The 18,065-nt window shown below is 34.3% G+C and overlaps 3 protein-coding genes and 1 long non-coding RNA gene across 4 annotated transcripts; 2 read left to right on the top strand and 2 right to left on the bottom strand.

The window, feature by feature from the left end:
- Positions 1–1,362: 1,362 nt before the first annotated feature.
- On the top strand, positions 1,363–10,808 carry LOC123192200. The gene is given in 25 exon segments (XM_044604670.1): positions 1,363–1,681; positions 2,286–2,407; positions 2,643–2,727; positions 2,889–2,984; positions 3,126–3,217; positions 3,340–3,443; positions 3,975–4,050; positions 4,212–4,671; positions 5,312–5,647; positions 5,756–5,974; positions 6,102–6,200; positions 6,298–6,370; positions 7,480–7,607; positions 7,716–8,007; positions 8,084–8,325; positions 8,408–8,529; positions 8,715–8,829; positions 9,143–9,198; positions 9,334–9,406; positions 9,497–9,542; positions 9,545–9,679; positions 9,769–9,837; positions 9,915–10,018; positions 10,093–10,155; positions 10,344–10,808. Coding segments are annotated over 25 exon segments (3,366 nt in total). The 5' UTR covers positions 1,363–1,630; the 3' UTR covers positions 10,452–10,808.
- LOC123192201 lies at positions 8,870–10,348 on the bottom strand. Its single transcript, XR_006496838.1, has 2 exons — positions 10,014–10,348; positions 8,870–9,908 (listed from the first exon to the last, which is right to left on the bottom strand). It is a non-coding gene; the product is annotated as an uncharacterized LOC123192201 (long non-coding RNA).
- A 604-nt stretch (positions 10,809–11,412) lies between the features above and the next one.
- On the top strand, positions 11,413–13,912 carry LOC123192198 (omega-3 fatty acid desaturase, chloroplastic). The gene is made up of 8 exons (XM_044604668.1): positions 11,413–12,148; positions 12,249–12,338; positions 12,448–12,514; positions 12,605–12,697; positions 12,813–12,998; positions 13,089–13,169; positions 13,288–13,425; positions 13,519–13,912. The coding sequence occupies exons 1-8, from the start codon at positions 11,649–11,651 to the stop codon at positions 13,702–13,704; spliced, it is 1,341 nt and encodes a 446-aa protein (XP_044460603.1). The 5' UTR covers positions 11,413–11,648; the 3' UTR covers positions 13,705–13,912.
- A 514-nt stretch (positions 13,913–14,426) lies between these two features.
- LOC123192199 (N-(5'-phosphoribosyl)anthranilate isomerase 1, chloroplastic-like) lies at positions 14,427–16,588 on the bottom strand. The gene is made up of 5 exons (XM_044604669.1): positions 16,414–16,588; positions 16,222–16,284; positions 15,787–16,145; positions 15,542–15,705; positions 14,427–14,945 (listed from the first exon to the last, which is right to left on the bottom strand). The coding sequence occupies exons 1-5, from the start codon at positions 16,421–16,423 to the stop codon at positions 14,693–14,695; spliced, it is 849 nt and encodes a 282-aa protein (XP_044460604.1). The 5' UTR covers positions 16,424–16,588; the 3' UTR covers positions 14,427–14,692.
- Between the last annotated feature and the right edge of the window lie 1,477 nt (positions 16,589–18,065).

Here is an 18,065-nt window from a genome sequence, read left to right as displayed (position 1 = left end):
GCGACTCCATAAACTAAAACCAGTAGAAAGAAAACTTCAACTCGAAGATCTGAATGCGGTATCTATCAAGTGTGTCTTTGAGATCATGTTTCAACCTCCATGCATAATCATCAGAATCAAACGACTCAAACATTAATTCCTCTTCTTCCTTCCCATGGATTTGATCGTCTTCTATAATTTCATGTTGACCAATGTCGCTGTTCGTCAAAAAATTTGCCTTGAGAATGAGAGGAGAAACCCTGCTGTCTGCACCAAGAGTGAAAAGTAGAATCACTGATACCAAATGTGAATTGTTATCTCCATCTCCCAAACATGCCGCCGCTCTCCACTTTCTTCAACTTCGCATTGCTCCATCTATACCTATCATACTTATTCATATTCAATTAAAAAAAAAATGGCACGAGCCAACTAGAATCAACGTGATTTGTTTGAAATATCTACTCTTAAGAGATTGGTTGAGTCATAAAAAATTTACCAAGAAATATATCAAACGCCACGTGTGTTAATATTATTTGATTTGTTTTACCATTTACAAGCAAAGTAATTTGGTATAGTAATATGGAGCATTCCACGATTTAAATAATAAGTCAAGCCCAATGTATTCAATTGGGTGAAACCTCCTCAATTGGGTTAGGGTCAATCCAACTAAGTGAAAAAATTAAGCCCATAGTAATTTATATAATTTTATGTTTTAAAACTATTTATATAGTGGAAATCAAATTATATAAGCAAAAACAGCATCAACGGCTCAAGCCATCTCATTTTTGGCAAAGACAAAGTTGTTAAGAAGGTGATTGACAAAGTTTTATATCCATGATTTGAATTCAAAATTTGTAATATTTTATCGTTTGTTGAGACTATTACTTTTTGATAAAATATGTTTTTTTTTTTTCATTTTCTAGCTCAGAAAGGGTGAGTGATTCAAACTCATCTGAGCGAGAGAGTTGAAATGATATTTATGGTTTGTGAGTTGAAGTAACCAAGTTGAGAAAATGAAAAGAGTAAACGACCGGTAAGGTTTAAGGTTCAAGTCAGAGAGAGAGAGAGAGAAAGAGGAGAGGAGGAGACGTGACACAGGGGGATTACGCGTGGGAACAGAAAGATTAGGAGGGGGACGGTGGAGAAGCCTCGATGTGAAGGTGGCTGCGACACAATCAAATATAGAAATATGAATCGTATAACCTAGCGTGGATATTTTTATATACAAACAAAAGTTGGCGGATTACACGTGTGAGCTTTGTTTGTTAAAGTGAAATTTTAAAAAAAAAATTACTTTCCAATAAATTAATGATATTTGTTCTCCAAGAAACAAAAAAAAAAAAAAAGTTTGGAGAAGGCCCAGCTGGCGTCAAATTTACGTGGATACGGCATAACCCAGTATGATTAAAAAACCCGATAACCAAGTCATCTGTGGGCCCCAAATTACCTCACTTATTCCACGTCAGCTCAACACATCTAACCGATTCCGTCACAAATCACTAGTCATCATTTTCCCGATAAAAATTCTTCTCCAGCATCATTTTATCATCCTGAATCGCGCCAGAACTGGAAAACGAAAAAGCATAACAATTTTTTCATTGTTCATAAGTAAGTTTAAGAACAGTCGGATTATTCGTCTACGTTTCCAAAGATGTTCAATTTTTTTCGTAAAAACTCCAACCAAGAGCCACCTCCTCCTCAGGTACTCGCTCGTTTTGTTCATATGATATTGTTCTTATTCTCTAGCTAGATTGTTTGTTGTTTAAATTTTTAAGACTTTGTCTTTTTGTTTAAATTGTTGCATTTTCAGCCTAGCTTAATTTAATTTATGATGATATATAGTTTATTTTTCAATCTTTTAAAGATGCATTTGGAAGTTCTATGTAATTCATAAGTACTTTTAAATACATTTGTTTCTTTGTAATGTTAGCCAAAATAGACAAAACTTTTTTTAGAGCAATGAAAGAATTTATTGGACAAATTTCCACTGAAAGAACACATATATTAATCGAAATACAAGTTGTCTGAATGCAATTTCAAGTTTCATCAACTTTCTTATTGAAATGGCTTGAGGAAATTTGTATCGAAGAGCAACTGGTCAGGGAGGGTTTTGATATTTTTCAAATCATACAAGTCTGTGTATAGACTATACCTCAAGGAAGGTCAGCTGCATTGAAGTATGGTAGAATAAAATTAAAGTTAGGTGTTAGGTGAATAGCTGGGTTGCTTTGATTTTTTTTTCTGTCATGTGTATGTTCTATTAATCATACTGAACCATTTCTGCTATTTTTTCACAAAAAAATGAGATACAGGGAAGTTTGACACTGACAGACTTGAATCCACGCGTCACTCTTCATTATGGAATACCGTGTGCAGCATCTATTCTAGCTTTTGATCCTGTTCAAAGTCTATTGGCAGTAGGGACATGGTCAGTAAAACCATTTTTTTGAGTAATAGTTACTGATATTTCCTAATTAGAGGAATTTCTTATTTAATTTGGTATATCAGAGCATTTCTAATATGTTCGATACTAGTATGAATGATAAAAGTCTTGAAGAGGTTTGCAGTTGGTAGTTGACTTAGGGAATAAGCATTTTTACTTTACCTGATATGGTACAGATTTTGGATTCTTGACCTTGATTGCTGTTCCTTTCTGATTTTAGGGACGGTAGAATAAAGGTGATTGGCGACTATAATGTTGAAGGGCTTCTTGTATCTCCTAAGCAGTTACCTTTCAAAAATTTGGAGGTTTGTAATCAAATTGCTAAAATTTATTTGTCTTTTTCAAAAATGAAATTATTTATGTTAGATTTCATTTGACACAACTTTTGGCACCATTTTGTTTCTTAGCTATGAGTATCATTTTCTGATAATCTAAAATATTGTGTTTATGTTTGTTTCTTCGACAGTTTCTACAAAATCAAGGTTTCCTGGTCAGTGTCTCAAAGGAAAATGAAATCCAGGTACTGATTCTTCGTATTCGGGCTGCAAGTTCTTGTTATAAGGTACTCTAGTATTAGGCATTATTTGCATCTTGATCTATTGTCTTTATTCCTTGCCAGTCTTCTGCACTTATATTTTTTTTTCTTTTTCCATTCTTGTGGGCATATCTAATTGGATCATTAACAACTTTTCGGTGTTGGCAGGTTTGGGACTTGGAACACAGGCAAATGACATCTAAATTAAAATGGGAGTCCAACATAACTGCTTTCTCTATTATTTATGGCACCAGTTACATGTATAATAGTTGATTTTGTTTTTTTCTCTTGTATACATTTTTGTTTGACAATGATGAGTTGCATATGCAAGTCAAATCTTCATATTTGGCTTTTAATGTTGGGACCCTATGATTAAGTTCAGGTATCTTGGAGATGAGTATGGGTCGGTGTCTGTGTTGAAGTATGATGCTGAAGAAGGAAATCTCTTGCAACTGCCATATTATGTTCCTACAAATATTATAGCTGGTATTGTTATTTTTTTGTTATCGGTTGATATAGTTTGAGTGAATATGAATTCCCTAGAAATTTTCAGGCATAAAAAATTTTAATGATTGCAGTCCTAAATTAGTCTCCTAATCATTTATTTCCTTTTTATATAATTGATTATGGTAAGCAAAGGTCATTGAGCTGGTAAGACAAGCCCTGTTGTTGAATTTCTTAATGTTTGACCTGTGAATCTTGCATTCCGAGTATAAGAAATTTTCTATTCGGGCTTTTGTGTCTGTTCTAACTTTGGAACTGATTCATTTTTCTAGGGAAGTGAGTTAACTTTCTTACGTTATTTGAATCCTAACCCCAAAAGATGCTTCTTGCAAAATTATTGTCCTTCACCATTTGCCCACTTACCTATCCAAATTTAAGAACAATTAGGGATGCTAAGTTTAATTTTTACCTGCTGATAATTGTATTTCTGCTGTTTTCAACTTCAGAATGATTCCTTAGCTCTACCCTGTCCAAAAACCAACTAATGCTTTCCTTTTTCCCTCAATTGTGCAGAGACAGCTGGAATTCCGTTATCTTATCATAATTCTGTTGTTGGAGTTCTAGCCCAACCTTATTCACTGGGAGAAAGGCAAGATGGATTTTACTTGAGAGTTTCTCTTTTTTGTTGCACTGTATAAATTATAATTAGTGTTCTTTTCCAAAAGAACCTAAAACAGGAAGTTAGCTACTTAATGTCTGGATAGTACCTTTAATTTTTTTTTCAACACCTTAGAAAATTCTGTTCTGCAGATTGCTGATTGCGTACGAGAATGGCTTGGTTATTCTTTGGGATGTTTCTGAAGATAGAGTTGTTCTAGTTAGAGGGAACAAAGATCTCCAATTAGTAAGTAAAACAGTTGTTAATTCTTCAAAAAGTGCAAGACAGGAGCCTTCTGAAAGTGAATCAGACCATGGACAAGCAGAGAAAGAAATAAGCTCCATCTGTTGGGCATCTACCAATGGATCAGTTCTTGCTGTTGGTTATGTGGATGGGGATATAATGTTTTGGAACATACCAACTGCTGCCCCATCTAAAGATCAGAAAACTGAAAGTTCATCTAATAATGTTGTTAAGCTACAATTATCATCAACCAGGAAAAGACTCCCTATCATTGTTTTGCATTGGTCTGTTGATAGATCAAAGAATGATTGTGGTGGCCGACTCTATGTCTATGGTGGTGATGAAATTGGAACTGAAGAAGTCTTGACGGTGTGCTATTTACTTAGATTAGTGTTTGTTACATTTTACTCATAGTCAATCTTTTGTTCTTTTGGTAATTAACCAAATAGTGTTAGAAGGTTCCTATTCAATCGTTTAACTTTAATGACACCATTAATCTGAGTCTTTGGTGAATCTAATGAACTTTCAAGTCTTTCTCCAGCATATGACTATAGCCTATTAGCAAGTTGTTTTTTGAATCACAATTAGAGATGAAAATTTTTTATGGAACTATTTCTTTTCATTCTCTTTTTCTTTAAGGTTTTTTGGATGGTTTAACTTTTATAATATAGCTCAAGAGGTCGCTTAAAAGTGTGTAAGAATAGATTTTATAAATCATGTTGGCATGCCGATATGATGTGACATGAATACATTTTTTGTTTGAAGCTTGTTATACATGCATGTAGAGCTTGCACTTGTGGTCTTGTGTTAGTTGGCTCTCAAATCATAATCTTAATGTGCTATGATTGTCAGTTAATATATTTATTCTCCATTTTTAACACTGAATGTAGATTTCAAGCTACCTAGGAATCAAGAAACATTAACAATAACGTCAAAAGTCTATTTATTATGAAATGGATATGTAATCACTCATGTTATACACTAATAATTCTTCTTTTGTCTTCTACAGATGCTATACCTTGATTGGTCTTCTGGGATAGAAAGTTTGAAGTGCATTGACCGTGTAGATATTACACTTAATGGTTCTTTTGCTGATATGGTTTTATTACCTATTGCTGGTTTGGTGGAAGGTTTTGGCTTTTTGCTATTTGTATTGACAAAGCCAGGACAATTGCATGTTTATGATGATGCTTGCTTGTCTTCTTTAATCTCTCCGCAAGAGAAAAAAACTTCTACTTCTCCATTACAATATCCTGAGGTCATTCCCACCATTGAACCATACATGATTGTGGGAAAGCTTGGATTGGTACACAGAGATGGAAAATTTTCGAGGGATTTTTCTAAGGTAACATGTATTTATTTTTGGAGGAGCTTTTTAAGGATAGCATATTTGTACTAAATTCTATTATTAGGTCATTACCACTACTAATTTAGAGCCATTTTGTTCAATTAGATAGTTTTTGCTGTAAAAGCTCGAGCATCCCATGTACTGGTGACTCCCATGACTGGGAGAACAAAGTGGCCTTTAACTGGAGGTGTTCTCTGCCAATTTCATGGAGCTGAAGATTATCTGGTTGAGAAATTATATGTAGCTGGTTACCAAGATGGATCTGTTCGAATATGGGATGCTACATATGCTTCTTTGTCACTTATTTATGTTTTAGGTTCTGAGGTTAATACTATATCACAAAATTTTAAATTCTAATGTTGGATTGTTAAGTGGCAATGTCATTGTATCAATATCCACTACTTTGATTGGGACTGTCTTGCTAATGGAACAAATACTATGTGATGGGCAGCTTTTAGGTACGAAAATTGGTAGTGCTAATGCTCCAGTATCAGCATTGGACTTTTGCACAAACTCATTAAATTTAGCTGTCGGCTATGCAAATGCTAGGGTAAAGTAACTTATTTCTGTTTTTTAAGTGTCTGCTTAGATGGTCACTATATTTTTGTTGCTTATTGACTATGTTGCAATCTTTTGAGAGAATGTAGGTTTTATTGTATAAGCTAGTGGGGAGTGCGAATGAAACGAGTTTGAACTTTGTGACAAAAACTGGAAAAGAAGGTATAGGATTGTAAATTTCTTGTACCATAATTTCTTTTAGTTGTTGACCAATTTCTAGTTTGGTGAATGAGAGGGAGAGAAAGCTTCTTCTTCACTTTTCTTTGTATTTCAATATATGATACAATTTAGAGTATAAAGGGAAAGAACAAAAACCAAAAACTCTGATGAATTCTAACTACCAACCACACATAAATGCCAACCGCATACAATACAAGTCAACTACTCTCTTAGTGTGGGGGTTGCTTAAAACTAATTAGATCTATCAGTATGTGACCAAGAAAACACAAATAAAACCCAAGATCTAAGAATATTTGAATGAAAAAAGAAGAGAGAGAAAGATAAATGTTTCTTGAGAATTTGAGTAAAATAAAAAATATTAAGTTTGTTTATATAGGTAAAGGACATTGACAGATCTCGTTAGTGTCAAGATTGTTTTAACATTTTTCGTAATGACTCACACAAAATGATTTGGTTGCTTTAACAGGTAGCAAGAGAATTATTTGTGGGGATTAATTATTATAATATAACTAAAATTCCAAGTGGCTGAGTTTGATATGGGTTTAAACCATGGTTCCCTTTTTTTCCTTTTTGAAACAATTGACATTTGGTGATGAGTTTATTCTACTCTAGTCTTTGTGTGACATAGTTTTGGTATGTCTCATATTCTATATTTAGAATGATTATATTTATAGGAGAAGTTTTTGCCTTCTAAAAAATTTCTTTTCAAAATCCATGTTTGGCTACCCAGCTTTATGATGGCTTAGAGATTAGGCTGCTAGGCCAACACAAACTTGTGGGTGTCTGCACCAACTAAAGATATTTTTGTGTAAGACTTACTTGTGAATAGGGCTGCAATCAAACCGAGCCGAGTATTATTGGGCTCAAGCTTGGCTCAATTGGTTTTATGGAAGGCTCGAGCTCGAGAGAGAGAGATTGCTGAGTGGCTGTTGGGAACATTGATGTGTAATGTTCAAACACATGGAGAAGTTGGATGGAGCTAATTGGATGGTTATAGCTATAAAATAATAAATCTTCTAAATGTAAAGTGAACTTTAAAGTTCATATTTTCTATCTCATTAATATATTCTCATTTTCTAACTTGCTTACAGTCTACAGTTTGCCCAAAGGGGATGGGCCTCAGTGCACGGCAGTTTTTTCCTTCATCGGTTCTCCTGTTTGCAACCTACAATTTTCAAATACTGGAGACATACTTGCTGTAGGATTTGAATGTGGCCAGGTAAGAATCACCGCTTTACTTTTGTAGGGTGACACTGTGTTATGAGTTTATGCAGAGTTATTGACCAGCAATGTGGCCCACAATTCATTTTTCAATTTTGCATTTCAGGTTGCTGTACTTGATATTAGTTCATCATCAGTCTTATTTCTTACAGATAGTGTATCAGATTCAAGTTCCCCTGTCATATCATTGGGGGTGAAATCATTTCCCAATACCAATAACTCAATAAACAGTCTAAAGGACTCCAATTTAGACACTTCGGAAAATCCTACAAGGAATGTGGTATTTTTTATGACAAAGGATGGACATATTGTTGTTTGTGATAGCACCACTGGAAAAATTCTTGCCTCCCAGTCACTGCATCTGAAGGAATCAAGTGCAATTTCTATGTATATTCTAGGTGAGTCTTTCTGTTTCAAAGAGAATAAATTATCTATCATGCCATGGAATTGCAATTTTCTATTGTATTTGTGCAGAGGATGATGGCAGCTTGATCTCTGAATTGTCCAGTGCAAAGCATTCAGTGAGCTCACCTCAAGACAGTGAACCTAAAAATGAACCTACACAAGTTAATGCTAAACATGGAAGTATTCCACTGGTAGCTGAACTCGAAACTTCCACTGAAACCACATATTCTGGGCAGAGGTTAATGGAACTATTCATATTACTTTGCTGTGAGAATGCATTGTGGTTGTATTCTTTGAATTCTGTAATTCAGGTGCCTCTCACTATCTCTATTTATTTCAGTTTCATCATTTATATGTCTCCCTCTGCCAGTAAGTGACATTGCCTTATTCTAGGGGGATAGCAACTCCATTCGGAAGGTGCATCTTTTAAAGCCATGTTGTTGGACCGCAACCTTCAAGAAAGATGAGAAGTACGGGCTATTTATAGTCTATCAGACAGGGGAGATTGAGATAAGGTAAAGTTCCATTTTGTTCTCTTCCGTTACTTTGATGGTGCAAAATCTGATTTGGTACAAATGACCCAAATTCCCCACAATTTGTTGCCATTGGAAACAGATGTTCATTCCCAAAACTTGCAATATCCGGCAGAAATCTTTGGAAGTAATATTTAAAATCTATGGTTGATTTCATCTTTGAACAGGTCTTTGCCATCTCTTCAAGTGGTGGTAGAAACTTCTCTAATGTCAATACTAAGGTGGAACTTCAAGACCAATATGGAGGAGACAATGTGTTCTTGTAATGGACAAATTGTGCTGGTTGGTTTCTTTTTCCTGTTGATATAATTGAGCCAAGCAATTGCTTTTATCTTTTTTCATTTATAACTTTGTCAGCTCATCTCTCTATTTGTGGCATCTGTATATTTTCTACATTCACATCCACACTGTGATTTTTGTTTATTGCCTTGTTTTTACTTGCTCTGATGGTGAAATCATGTCAGATAGTCTTCCAACAGAACTGTTTTGATTTTTTTATTTTTTCTTTAAGTGTTGAGGGCTTCTTGATCTATTATTCACCGCCAAGTTGTAGCTTGGAGTTATGTTTTCTAAAATGAGTTACAAATTTCTGCAGATAAATGGGTATGAATTTGCTTTCATATCATTGTTAGCTTCTGAAAATGATGTCAGGTTTCTCTCTCTCTCAATCTTCTCCACCCCTTCTCTTTATGTGCATGCACTATTTTATCATCAGAATATCAGTATTAACGATAACTGCAAGGTGAAGCTCCTTCTAATTTTCATATTATCATTGCCTGGTCTCAGGATTCCAGAGTCTTTGCCTTGTCTTCACGATAAGGTCCTTGCAGCTTCTGCCAATCCTGCCAATATATTCCAAGTCAGAAGAAAGTAGAGGTTCATCCTTAGGATCTCTGTTTTCACTTTTATAAATGAGTCAGATTTTCAAGCTTAGTTTCTGTGGCAACAGGGTACTGTCCCTGCATTTTTCAGTGGACTTGTAAAGGGCTTCAAAGGTTTAAAGAGCACAATGTGGATTTGCCTGGCCCTGAAGTTGGTATCCATAATTGTGACCACCTAGATACCATATTTTCTTATCCACCATTCTTAAAGCCTTCCAAGGATGACCAAAATGTCGTGGAGCTTAACTTAGGTTCATTATTCACTATCTCTTGCTTTGATTGTCCTCCTGTGTCCCATTTCTTCCTCACCTTTTCTGACTTCATAATTTATCTGGTGCAGATGACATCAAGATTGATGAACCTCTTGTTGTCTCATCTTCATCTCGAAAGAGCAAGAATGATGAGAAAGGTATGCTAAATATTCCTCCCATCTTTTGCATCGATTTTCTGACCTTTTAGCATACACACATTTTCAATGTTCTGCAGATAAGAGAATGAAAAAGGAAAAATTGTTTGAAGGTGCAAATACTGAAACAAAACCAAAACCAAGAACAGTTGAAGAAATTAAGGCTAAATATAGAAAACCTGGGGTAATTTCCTGGAAACTATTGATAAATTCTTTACATTCCTGCAGTACATTTTCTAACATTATCATTCCTTCCAGGATGCATTTTCAGCAGCTGCAGAGGCAAGGAACAAGCTTGCAGAACGCCAAGAAAAACTCGAGGTATGTTGCTTCTTGCATATCTTACGATCTGATCATATTATGCTGAACAAAGTTTACAAGAGCAAACTTCAAGTGGACAGTTTCGGAATTTGTAACTACTAAAATTTGCCTTGCGTGTATGAATTCCTTTTTCTAAGGTATCGAAATAATATAAAACTTTTTTTCTTTTATTTGTTATTGTACATCAGAAACTCCGTGATAATACTGAAGAGCTACAGGACGGAGCTCAGAATTTTGCTGATATGGCAAGTGAACTTGCCAAGGCAATGGAGAAACGTAAATGGTGGAAACTATGAGAATTTGGTAGAAATGGTGGTGCTTTCAAATCATAAATTTAACAGGTTTTCCTCGTGGGGTGAATGCAAGAAACACAAATCCACTGTACTCTGATATTTGATTAATTGCTTTAAAAGTTATGCACTTATGCATCTTGATACGAAATAACTTATGGGTGATTATCTTCTGATGTAGAATGTCTTTTCTCCCACCAAGGAAAGTGCCAGGCAACTTGTAAGGAAGAAAGTATTGTCCGTTCATTCACGTTTTTTCGCCTTTTGATTAATGAGATTATGTGACCGTGTCAACTTTACTTTCTGTGTACGGGGACGAACCATTTTTATTTACTTGGCTGCTGGCACGTTTTCCTTCTTTAATTTTTCCTTATTGATAGTTTAATGGATTGACAAATGGTTTGTTAGACGAATTGGTGAAAGCCACGAGAAAAATGCCGAGAAGAATTACTGGCTGACTGGTTTTGCTAGTGGACTTGGTGGCCATCCCATGTTTTACCTGAACGGACCAAGCACACCACGAACACAATAAAAAAACACTTCTTTAATTGACGTATGAGAAGTGAGTCTGTGTTTTAAAATACTCAACCATAAATTATTATTTTTATGAGAAAAATATTTTTTGCAGAAAAAAAACATTGTGTGAATCACCGTCCACAACGGCAGATGAAGCGCGTGATGAAATCAATTTGAATGGAATTCTCATTCAAAAATCAAAAGTTGAAAACGAGGGAGAAATGAATTGACTTATCATGGTACGCAACAAACGAACGACATCACAGACCACAAAAACAATCCTCATCACAGAGTCGACGCTCGAGATTTGACCACGTCATACTCATTTTCTCCGTTCACACATGTGGGACCTCCTCCCCTGATATCCCTGGTCAAATTGCGTTTCCAAATCCAATTCATACTCCCCAATCAGGTCAAGTTCGGCAAATACAGTATTAAACAATTGTAAACGAAAATCCAAGCGTCCAAGCCTCCCATGCAAAGCAGGGAATAAACAGTTATGTACATCGAGATTAGATAAATATAAGTACAAGTAACGCGAATCACAAGTTGAGAGAAGAAGCCCTTGTTTTATCTTCTCGACTTGTACTTCTATTCACAACCTTTTATTTAAATCTCTCTATCTTTATTCTTTAGCTTTAGAGATTCACATTTTTCGCATTTTTTAGCTTTTGTTTTGCCGCTTTAATGGCGAGTTTGGTCTTATCAGAATGTGGCGTAAGACCACTGCCAAGAATCTTTGCAAAGCCCAGAACTGGGTTCTCCAAGTTTGGATCATTTCAAGTTTCTAAAACTCACAGTTTTGCTTCTTCATTAAACTTGTTAAATGGGTTTAATGACAGAAAGTGGTCGTTGAATGTGAGTGTTCCATTGAGGGGACATGAGATTTTGAGTGAAGAGAAAATCAATGGATTTAGAGATGCAGAAGAAGAAGAAGAAGAAGGTGGTAATGAGTTTGACCCTGGTGCGCCTCCTCCTTTTAAATTATCCGATGTTAGAGCAGCTATTCCTAAGCATTGTTGGGTTAAAAATCCATGGAGATCAATGAGCTATGTTGTGAGGGATGTTGCTGTGGTTTTTGGCTTGGCTGCCGTTGCTGCTTACTTCAATAATTGGGTTGTTTGGCCTCTTTATTGGATGGCCCAGGGAACAATGTTCTGGGCTCTCTTTGTTCTTGGCCATGATTGGTAATCCTGCAATTCTCTTTCTATGTTTCAGTGCCATTGAATTATTGATGCATATTTCTCTGTTTATAACAAAAAGTTGTGGTTGGTTTTGATTGTGCAGTGGTCATGGTAGCTTCTCAAATAACCCAAAACTGAACAGTGTTGTGGGTCATCTCCTCCATTCTTCAATTCTCGTTCCTTATCATGGATGGTTAGTTTCCAATGAAGCCAGGCTACTGCTAAATTATTGCACAGCTTTCTTTCCATATGAAATGATTGACGGTCAATTTAATAAAAACATTAATTTATGGTTTCTGCAGGAGAATTAGTCATAGAACTCATCACCAAAACCATGGACATGTTGAAAACGATGAATCATGGCATCCAGTAAGTGTTCTGTTCTAATTTTAGGGGACTAATTTGGTTTCTTTTTACAAACATGCAAATAATTGAATCCAAATTCTATGTTTATTGTAGTTGTCCGAGAAAATTTACAAGAGTTTGGATGATGCAACAAGAATGTTGAGGTTCACCTTGCCTTTTCCTATGCTTGCTTTCCCTATCTATCTGGTAAGCCTTTTGTTTAATTCTTAACTACTTTGAACCATTATGTTTTGCGAACTTCTAATTTGTGTTCTGAATTTTGATAGTCTGTGTTATAATGTTATGCTGGTTTCAATTATAGTGGGCTAGAACTCCTGGAAAGAAAGGGTCTCATTTTCACCCAGAAAGTGATTTGTTTGTGCCAAGTGAACGGAGAGATATCATCACTTCCACTGCTTGTTGGACAGCAATGGCTGCACTGCTTGTTGGTTTATCCTTCACCATGGGTCCTCTCCAGATGCTCAAGCTCTATTTCATTCCATACTGGGTAAGTTCAATTTCTCTGTGCTAAACTGTTTCTATGATTCTATCTTTATAATTTTCATATGCGAATAATTGAATTGTCACATAAATGCAGATATTCGTCATGTGGTTGGATTTAGTAACTTATCTGCATCACCATGGCCACGACGACAAGCTTCCTTGGTACCGTGGAAATGTATGATACTGCACTCTTGTCTTCTCTGATCATTCTAACAGATATAACTGTTTCATCTATCTAGTGTTTTAACAATTTATTGGTGTAGCTGATCTTAGTTCTGTGTTTAATAAAATAGGAATGGAGTTATCTGAGAGGAGGGCTTACAACAGTTGATCAAGATTATGGCTGGATTAATAACATTCACCACGATATAGGGACCCATGTGATTCATCATCTCTTCCCTCAAATCCCACACTACCACTTGATAGAAGCAGTGAGCATAGTTATGCTTTTACATCCTAATTTTCTTGATGGTTTTGCTCTCCATCCTGATTTAATTGTAATGTTTTGTATTCGACTTTTACAGACTGAAGCAGCTAAACCTGTGCTTGGGAAGTACTACAGAGAGCCAAAGAAATCTGGACCCCTGCCGTTTCACTTGTTGGGAAGCCTCATAAGAAGCTTAAAACGGGATCACTATGTTAGTGACACTGGGGATGTTGTCTATTATCAAAAGAACCCTAAATTACATGGACCAAAGACACAAGAATGAAATCCTATCTGAATTATTTCAATTTAACTTCTGACGATTATCTCACTCTGTATCACCACAGATAGATAGCCATTCTGCCCCAAATATGTTTTCTTCCTGATGTATTAGAAAACAGCTCCATTGAATGGTTGTATCATATTACGTTGTCACGTGGGCAAAAAGGTTTTTGCCTTGTGATGTTAGTGAAAGAAAAATCTGCCATTTGAGATGAGAAATTGTGTAGATTGGTTTGTCTAAATGTTGTATTTTCGTTTGTATGTTACTGCATTACACTGATAGCACTGGACTAAAATGGTCCCCGCTAGAGCTTTTTGTTTTTGGTGTCATTCTCTCTCCCTTTTAGTAGCACAACTATTTGCACGCTTACAATAAAGATATGGAGATGGCATAAAAAATACAAACCATTGACGAGAGGCTGTCGCCATGCCACATGAAACCACTCAGAAATGCATGAATCTAAAGCATGGTCCAAACAAGTATTTATTCGTCTGAATCTGTTGCAACAACAACCAAAGTTATTCTAATCTTTCCATGCAATGAACATGACTCTGCTGTAACAATAACAAAAGTTATCCTACTCTTTCAATAAAATGGACATGCCTGATTGATAAGGATGTTTAAACAATGCTTAAGATGCTTACATAGATAAAACTCAAAATGTAGACATCTGCAGTTCAAGTAGCTCATAGATTCAGTCTTCAAGTGATGTCGAATGGATCAAATTGAATGAAATCAAATGACTTGATATAACATTATCAAATAATTTAGTTTTTATTACACCACAAAATTTGCATGGATACATTAATTCTAGAGTAGGCGATAAATAAAAAAAGATGTGTTTGATATCCCTAACATGATACCCTCTTATTCTTGACTCATGACAACTTCTGCTACTAAATAGACAAAATTGAAGAAGTAATGTACACCAAGATAAATAGATTTATGTCTATATAACAATTTAAACAGTTCTTCATAGACATGAAGTTCATTATTTTTTGCTTTTCTCTTCTTCAATCAAATAATGCACAGAATGTACGGAACTCATGAAGGAAGATATTCGCGATTGATCCTTGTTAATACCATCTGAGCCACAGATGCCACTACTAACATCAATTCCATTAGGCTTGAGGGTGGAAAGGGCTTCAAAAACATTCTCAGGATTGATCCCTCCTGCCAAAAGCCACCCATTTTTGCTTCTAATCGGTGGTAAAGTAAACTGGGTCCAGTTAAATCCTTTGCCACTGCAGACAGAGTTACAATACCAAAAAGAAGTTCACAAGTTCAGATGTAGGTAGAGGCATGAACTTACAAAATTTCCTGCACTCCCGAGTATAGATGAAACTTCAATTCTCAAAGATATATATACAAGCTAAGAATTTAATACTTCAAATGATTAGAGAAGTTAGCATGCAACAAATAAAATTTGTTTGGAAGAAGGTAACATTTGGCCAATCTATGGTTCAAATAAATCAAACTTACTATTTAGACATTTTGTTAACATTGTATGTTTCAAATCTTTGTCAAACATTAAAATTAATCATTTTATTAGGGAATCCTTGCTTTTGGCTAAGGTTTGGACAAAAACAGCTGCAAAAGCAGCATCAAGTAACTAATGAATTCAGATCATCCAGTCCCATAACATCCTAATCTATTTTCTGAACAATGAAACTACTATCGAATAAAAAAAGAGTGGAACCATAATGATTGCAACATGATACTGTTCTCAAAGTAGCATAAGCAAAATTTATATGGCAATTCCTATCTCAAACTGCAAGACATACAAAATATGCTTGGATAATTGGAATGCATGAATATGTATATATTTTTTTCTATTTACCTGCCACCCTTTGCACTATCCACAAGAATCCAATCGACCAAGGAACACTCTGTATCAGAAATCTGGTTTAGAAGGTCTCCATTTTCATTTGCATGAAGAACATAAATTATTCGGTTTTCTTTCACTAACTCTGGAAATGCTGCTCGGGAACCATCTCCATGAAGCTGCAAAACCTCAAAAAATAACACAATTATTATTATACAATGCCACATTCAAGGAATTCAAGACAAGAAACAGATGTATACCTGCACAAACTCAAGCTTTGCTGAGTCAGCAGCTCTTAATATCATCTCAGAATCATCATCCACAAACACCCCAACAGGATCTGCCCCATAATCTCTTGCAACTTTTGAAATCTCCTTAGCAACTGCAAGTGAAACCGAACGCTTGGAGTTTGGCCAAATAATCATTCCAATAAAATTAGCACCAGCTTCTGCTGCCATAGCAGCATCTTTAGCTGATGTAATTCCACACATCTTAACCAAAGGTACATTCTTTTCACGCTTCTCATAAGAAAACTTATCCTTCTGGGAAGAACAGCAAGTAATATTTTTTTTCACAAACAACCCCTTTCTCCCCAAGCAAAAGTTTCCTCCCCTTATGCCTACAATTACGCAATCTTAACATGATTAGTGATTTTTAAAACAACAATCTACGATTAAGAAGAAGTTCAACATTACCTTGGATTTGCCTGCTGTGGAAGCCAAAAATTTTGGGCTGAAAAAGGCCACCAATACTCAATCCTGATGAAACAAAGAATTGGCATCAATGAAGAAACACAATGTGAACAAAAGAAATACAAGATCATGAATGCAAAAATAATAAACATTTTCTTAACGGGAAATTCACCGAACAGTTTGCGTGCACAATACCTGCGGACATGTTTTTCAGCTCTTTACATTAATCCAGGGGAGCTCAAGTTTTGAAGGCTGGTGTGTAACACTAAATACATCCCACTTATTTCTTAGAAGGCCCCAATCTTAGGTTCAGACTACCATTGAAGCAAAATCAGAAACGGTTGAATTATTTTCCTCTTTTTTTTTTTTTTTTTTTGGGTCTATTTAGAAATAATTGAGTATATTTAGAATCACTCTGGGACTTTTACAAGTCCAAAATACAAGCCCATAATGGCCCAGTTTCTTGATCTTTAGTAGGCTGCCGCCCAACTCCTTTGATTTTAATTAGGTTTGACAATTCGTGTCATCAGATCGTATTCGTATCGTATCAGTTTGGATTTTGTGTTAAATGTCTTCAACTCTATCCGATTTGAATTAGAATCATGTCAAAACCTTTAATATTTGAGTTGACTTGACCAACCCAAATTAACCCAAAATTATCTATTGTTTTCACTCTTCAAAGTATTTTTATCGTTTTAATTTCTTTGTCAAATTACCTGAATATACTATTTATAAAAAACAAAATATAATATTTTGTCTTATTGATAAATGGTCTAAAATTTACATACTAAGAGTTTTAAAACACGTCAATAATCTGATTAACCAAATAAATTATTATTACTTAATAATAATAAAATATTTAAATAAGAATTAAAAAAATTATATGTATAATTATACAAAGATATAATTATATATAATCAGTAAATATTTCAAATTCTTACTATAAAAATATAATTATATACACTATAAATATTTCAACTGTTATTGATATTGTCTTTTAACATTTTTATAATTTTTTCTTAATAAATTTTATTAAATTAACATTTTTTCAAAATATTCGAATTTATTTGGATCGTATCAAATTATTTTTGTTAAACTCTAATACTATCTAATTTAATTTTGAGTCTTATTAGGTTGATTCGAAATAAATTTCATATCAAAAAATTCAAACCTAATATAATATTTTTTAAATCATATCATATCAAATTAACAAATTGTGTCAAAAATTGTAATCTCAAATTCAATTATTCGACGTTTTTCGAGGGATTTCTTTATTACTTTTGGCAATTTCATTAGAATAAAATTCAATTGGGGTTCATTTTGTTCAATATAGGTGGTCAATTTTGTTGACTGACTCTGCACTCTCTTTCTTTCCCAATCATTTCCTATGTGATTAATCAAGTAATTATTCATAAATTATAATATGAGGGAGGACTCATAATTCATAGATTGTAATATCAAATGTTGCTTTAGTCAAATTACTTTATATAAATAATTCAGAGTCATGATTCATGAGTAGTTTGAATGCCACATACTTTTGACTTGACCAGATTGAAATAATACAGTGATGTAAGTTGCGTGTAAAATTAAATCTTTAAAAAATAATAAAAATAATATATATAAATAATTATAATATTTATTTAAATATAATAAAAAATATTAAAATATTATTTTATTTGAATTTTTTTTTTGTTATAATTATTTTTGGATGTTTTACCTGTTAATTATTATATTAATTGGATAATAAAACTATACATATATATTTTTTATATATAATTTGAGTATATAATATTATTCTTAATTGAAAATAAAAATATTATATCATAAATAATAATAAAAATATAATT

The sequence above is a fragment of the Mangifera indica genome, chromosome 12, assembly GCF_011075055.1.
Source record: "Mangifera indica cultivar Alphonso chromosome 12, CATAS_Mindica_2.1, whole genome shotgun sequence".
NCBI classification, from domain to species: domain Eukaryota; kingdom Viridiplantae; phylum Streptophyta; class Magnoliopsida; order Sapindales; family Anacardiaceae; genus Mangifera; species Mangifera indica.
The sequence above is the reverse complement of the archived record's forward strand: the minus strand, read 5'-3'. Positions and strand labels throughout refer to the sequence as shown.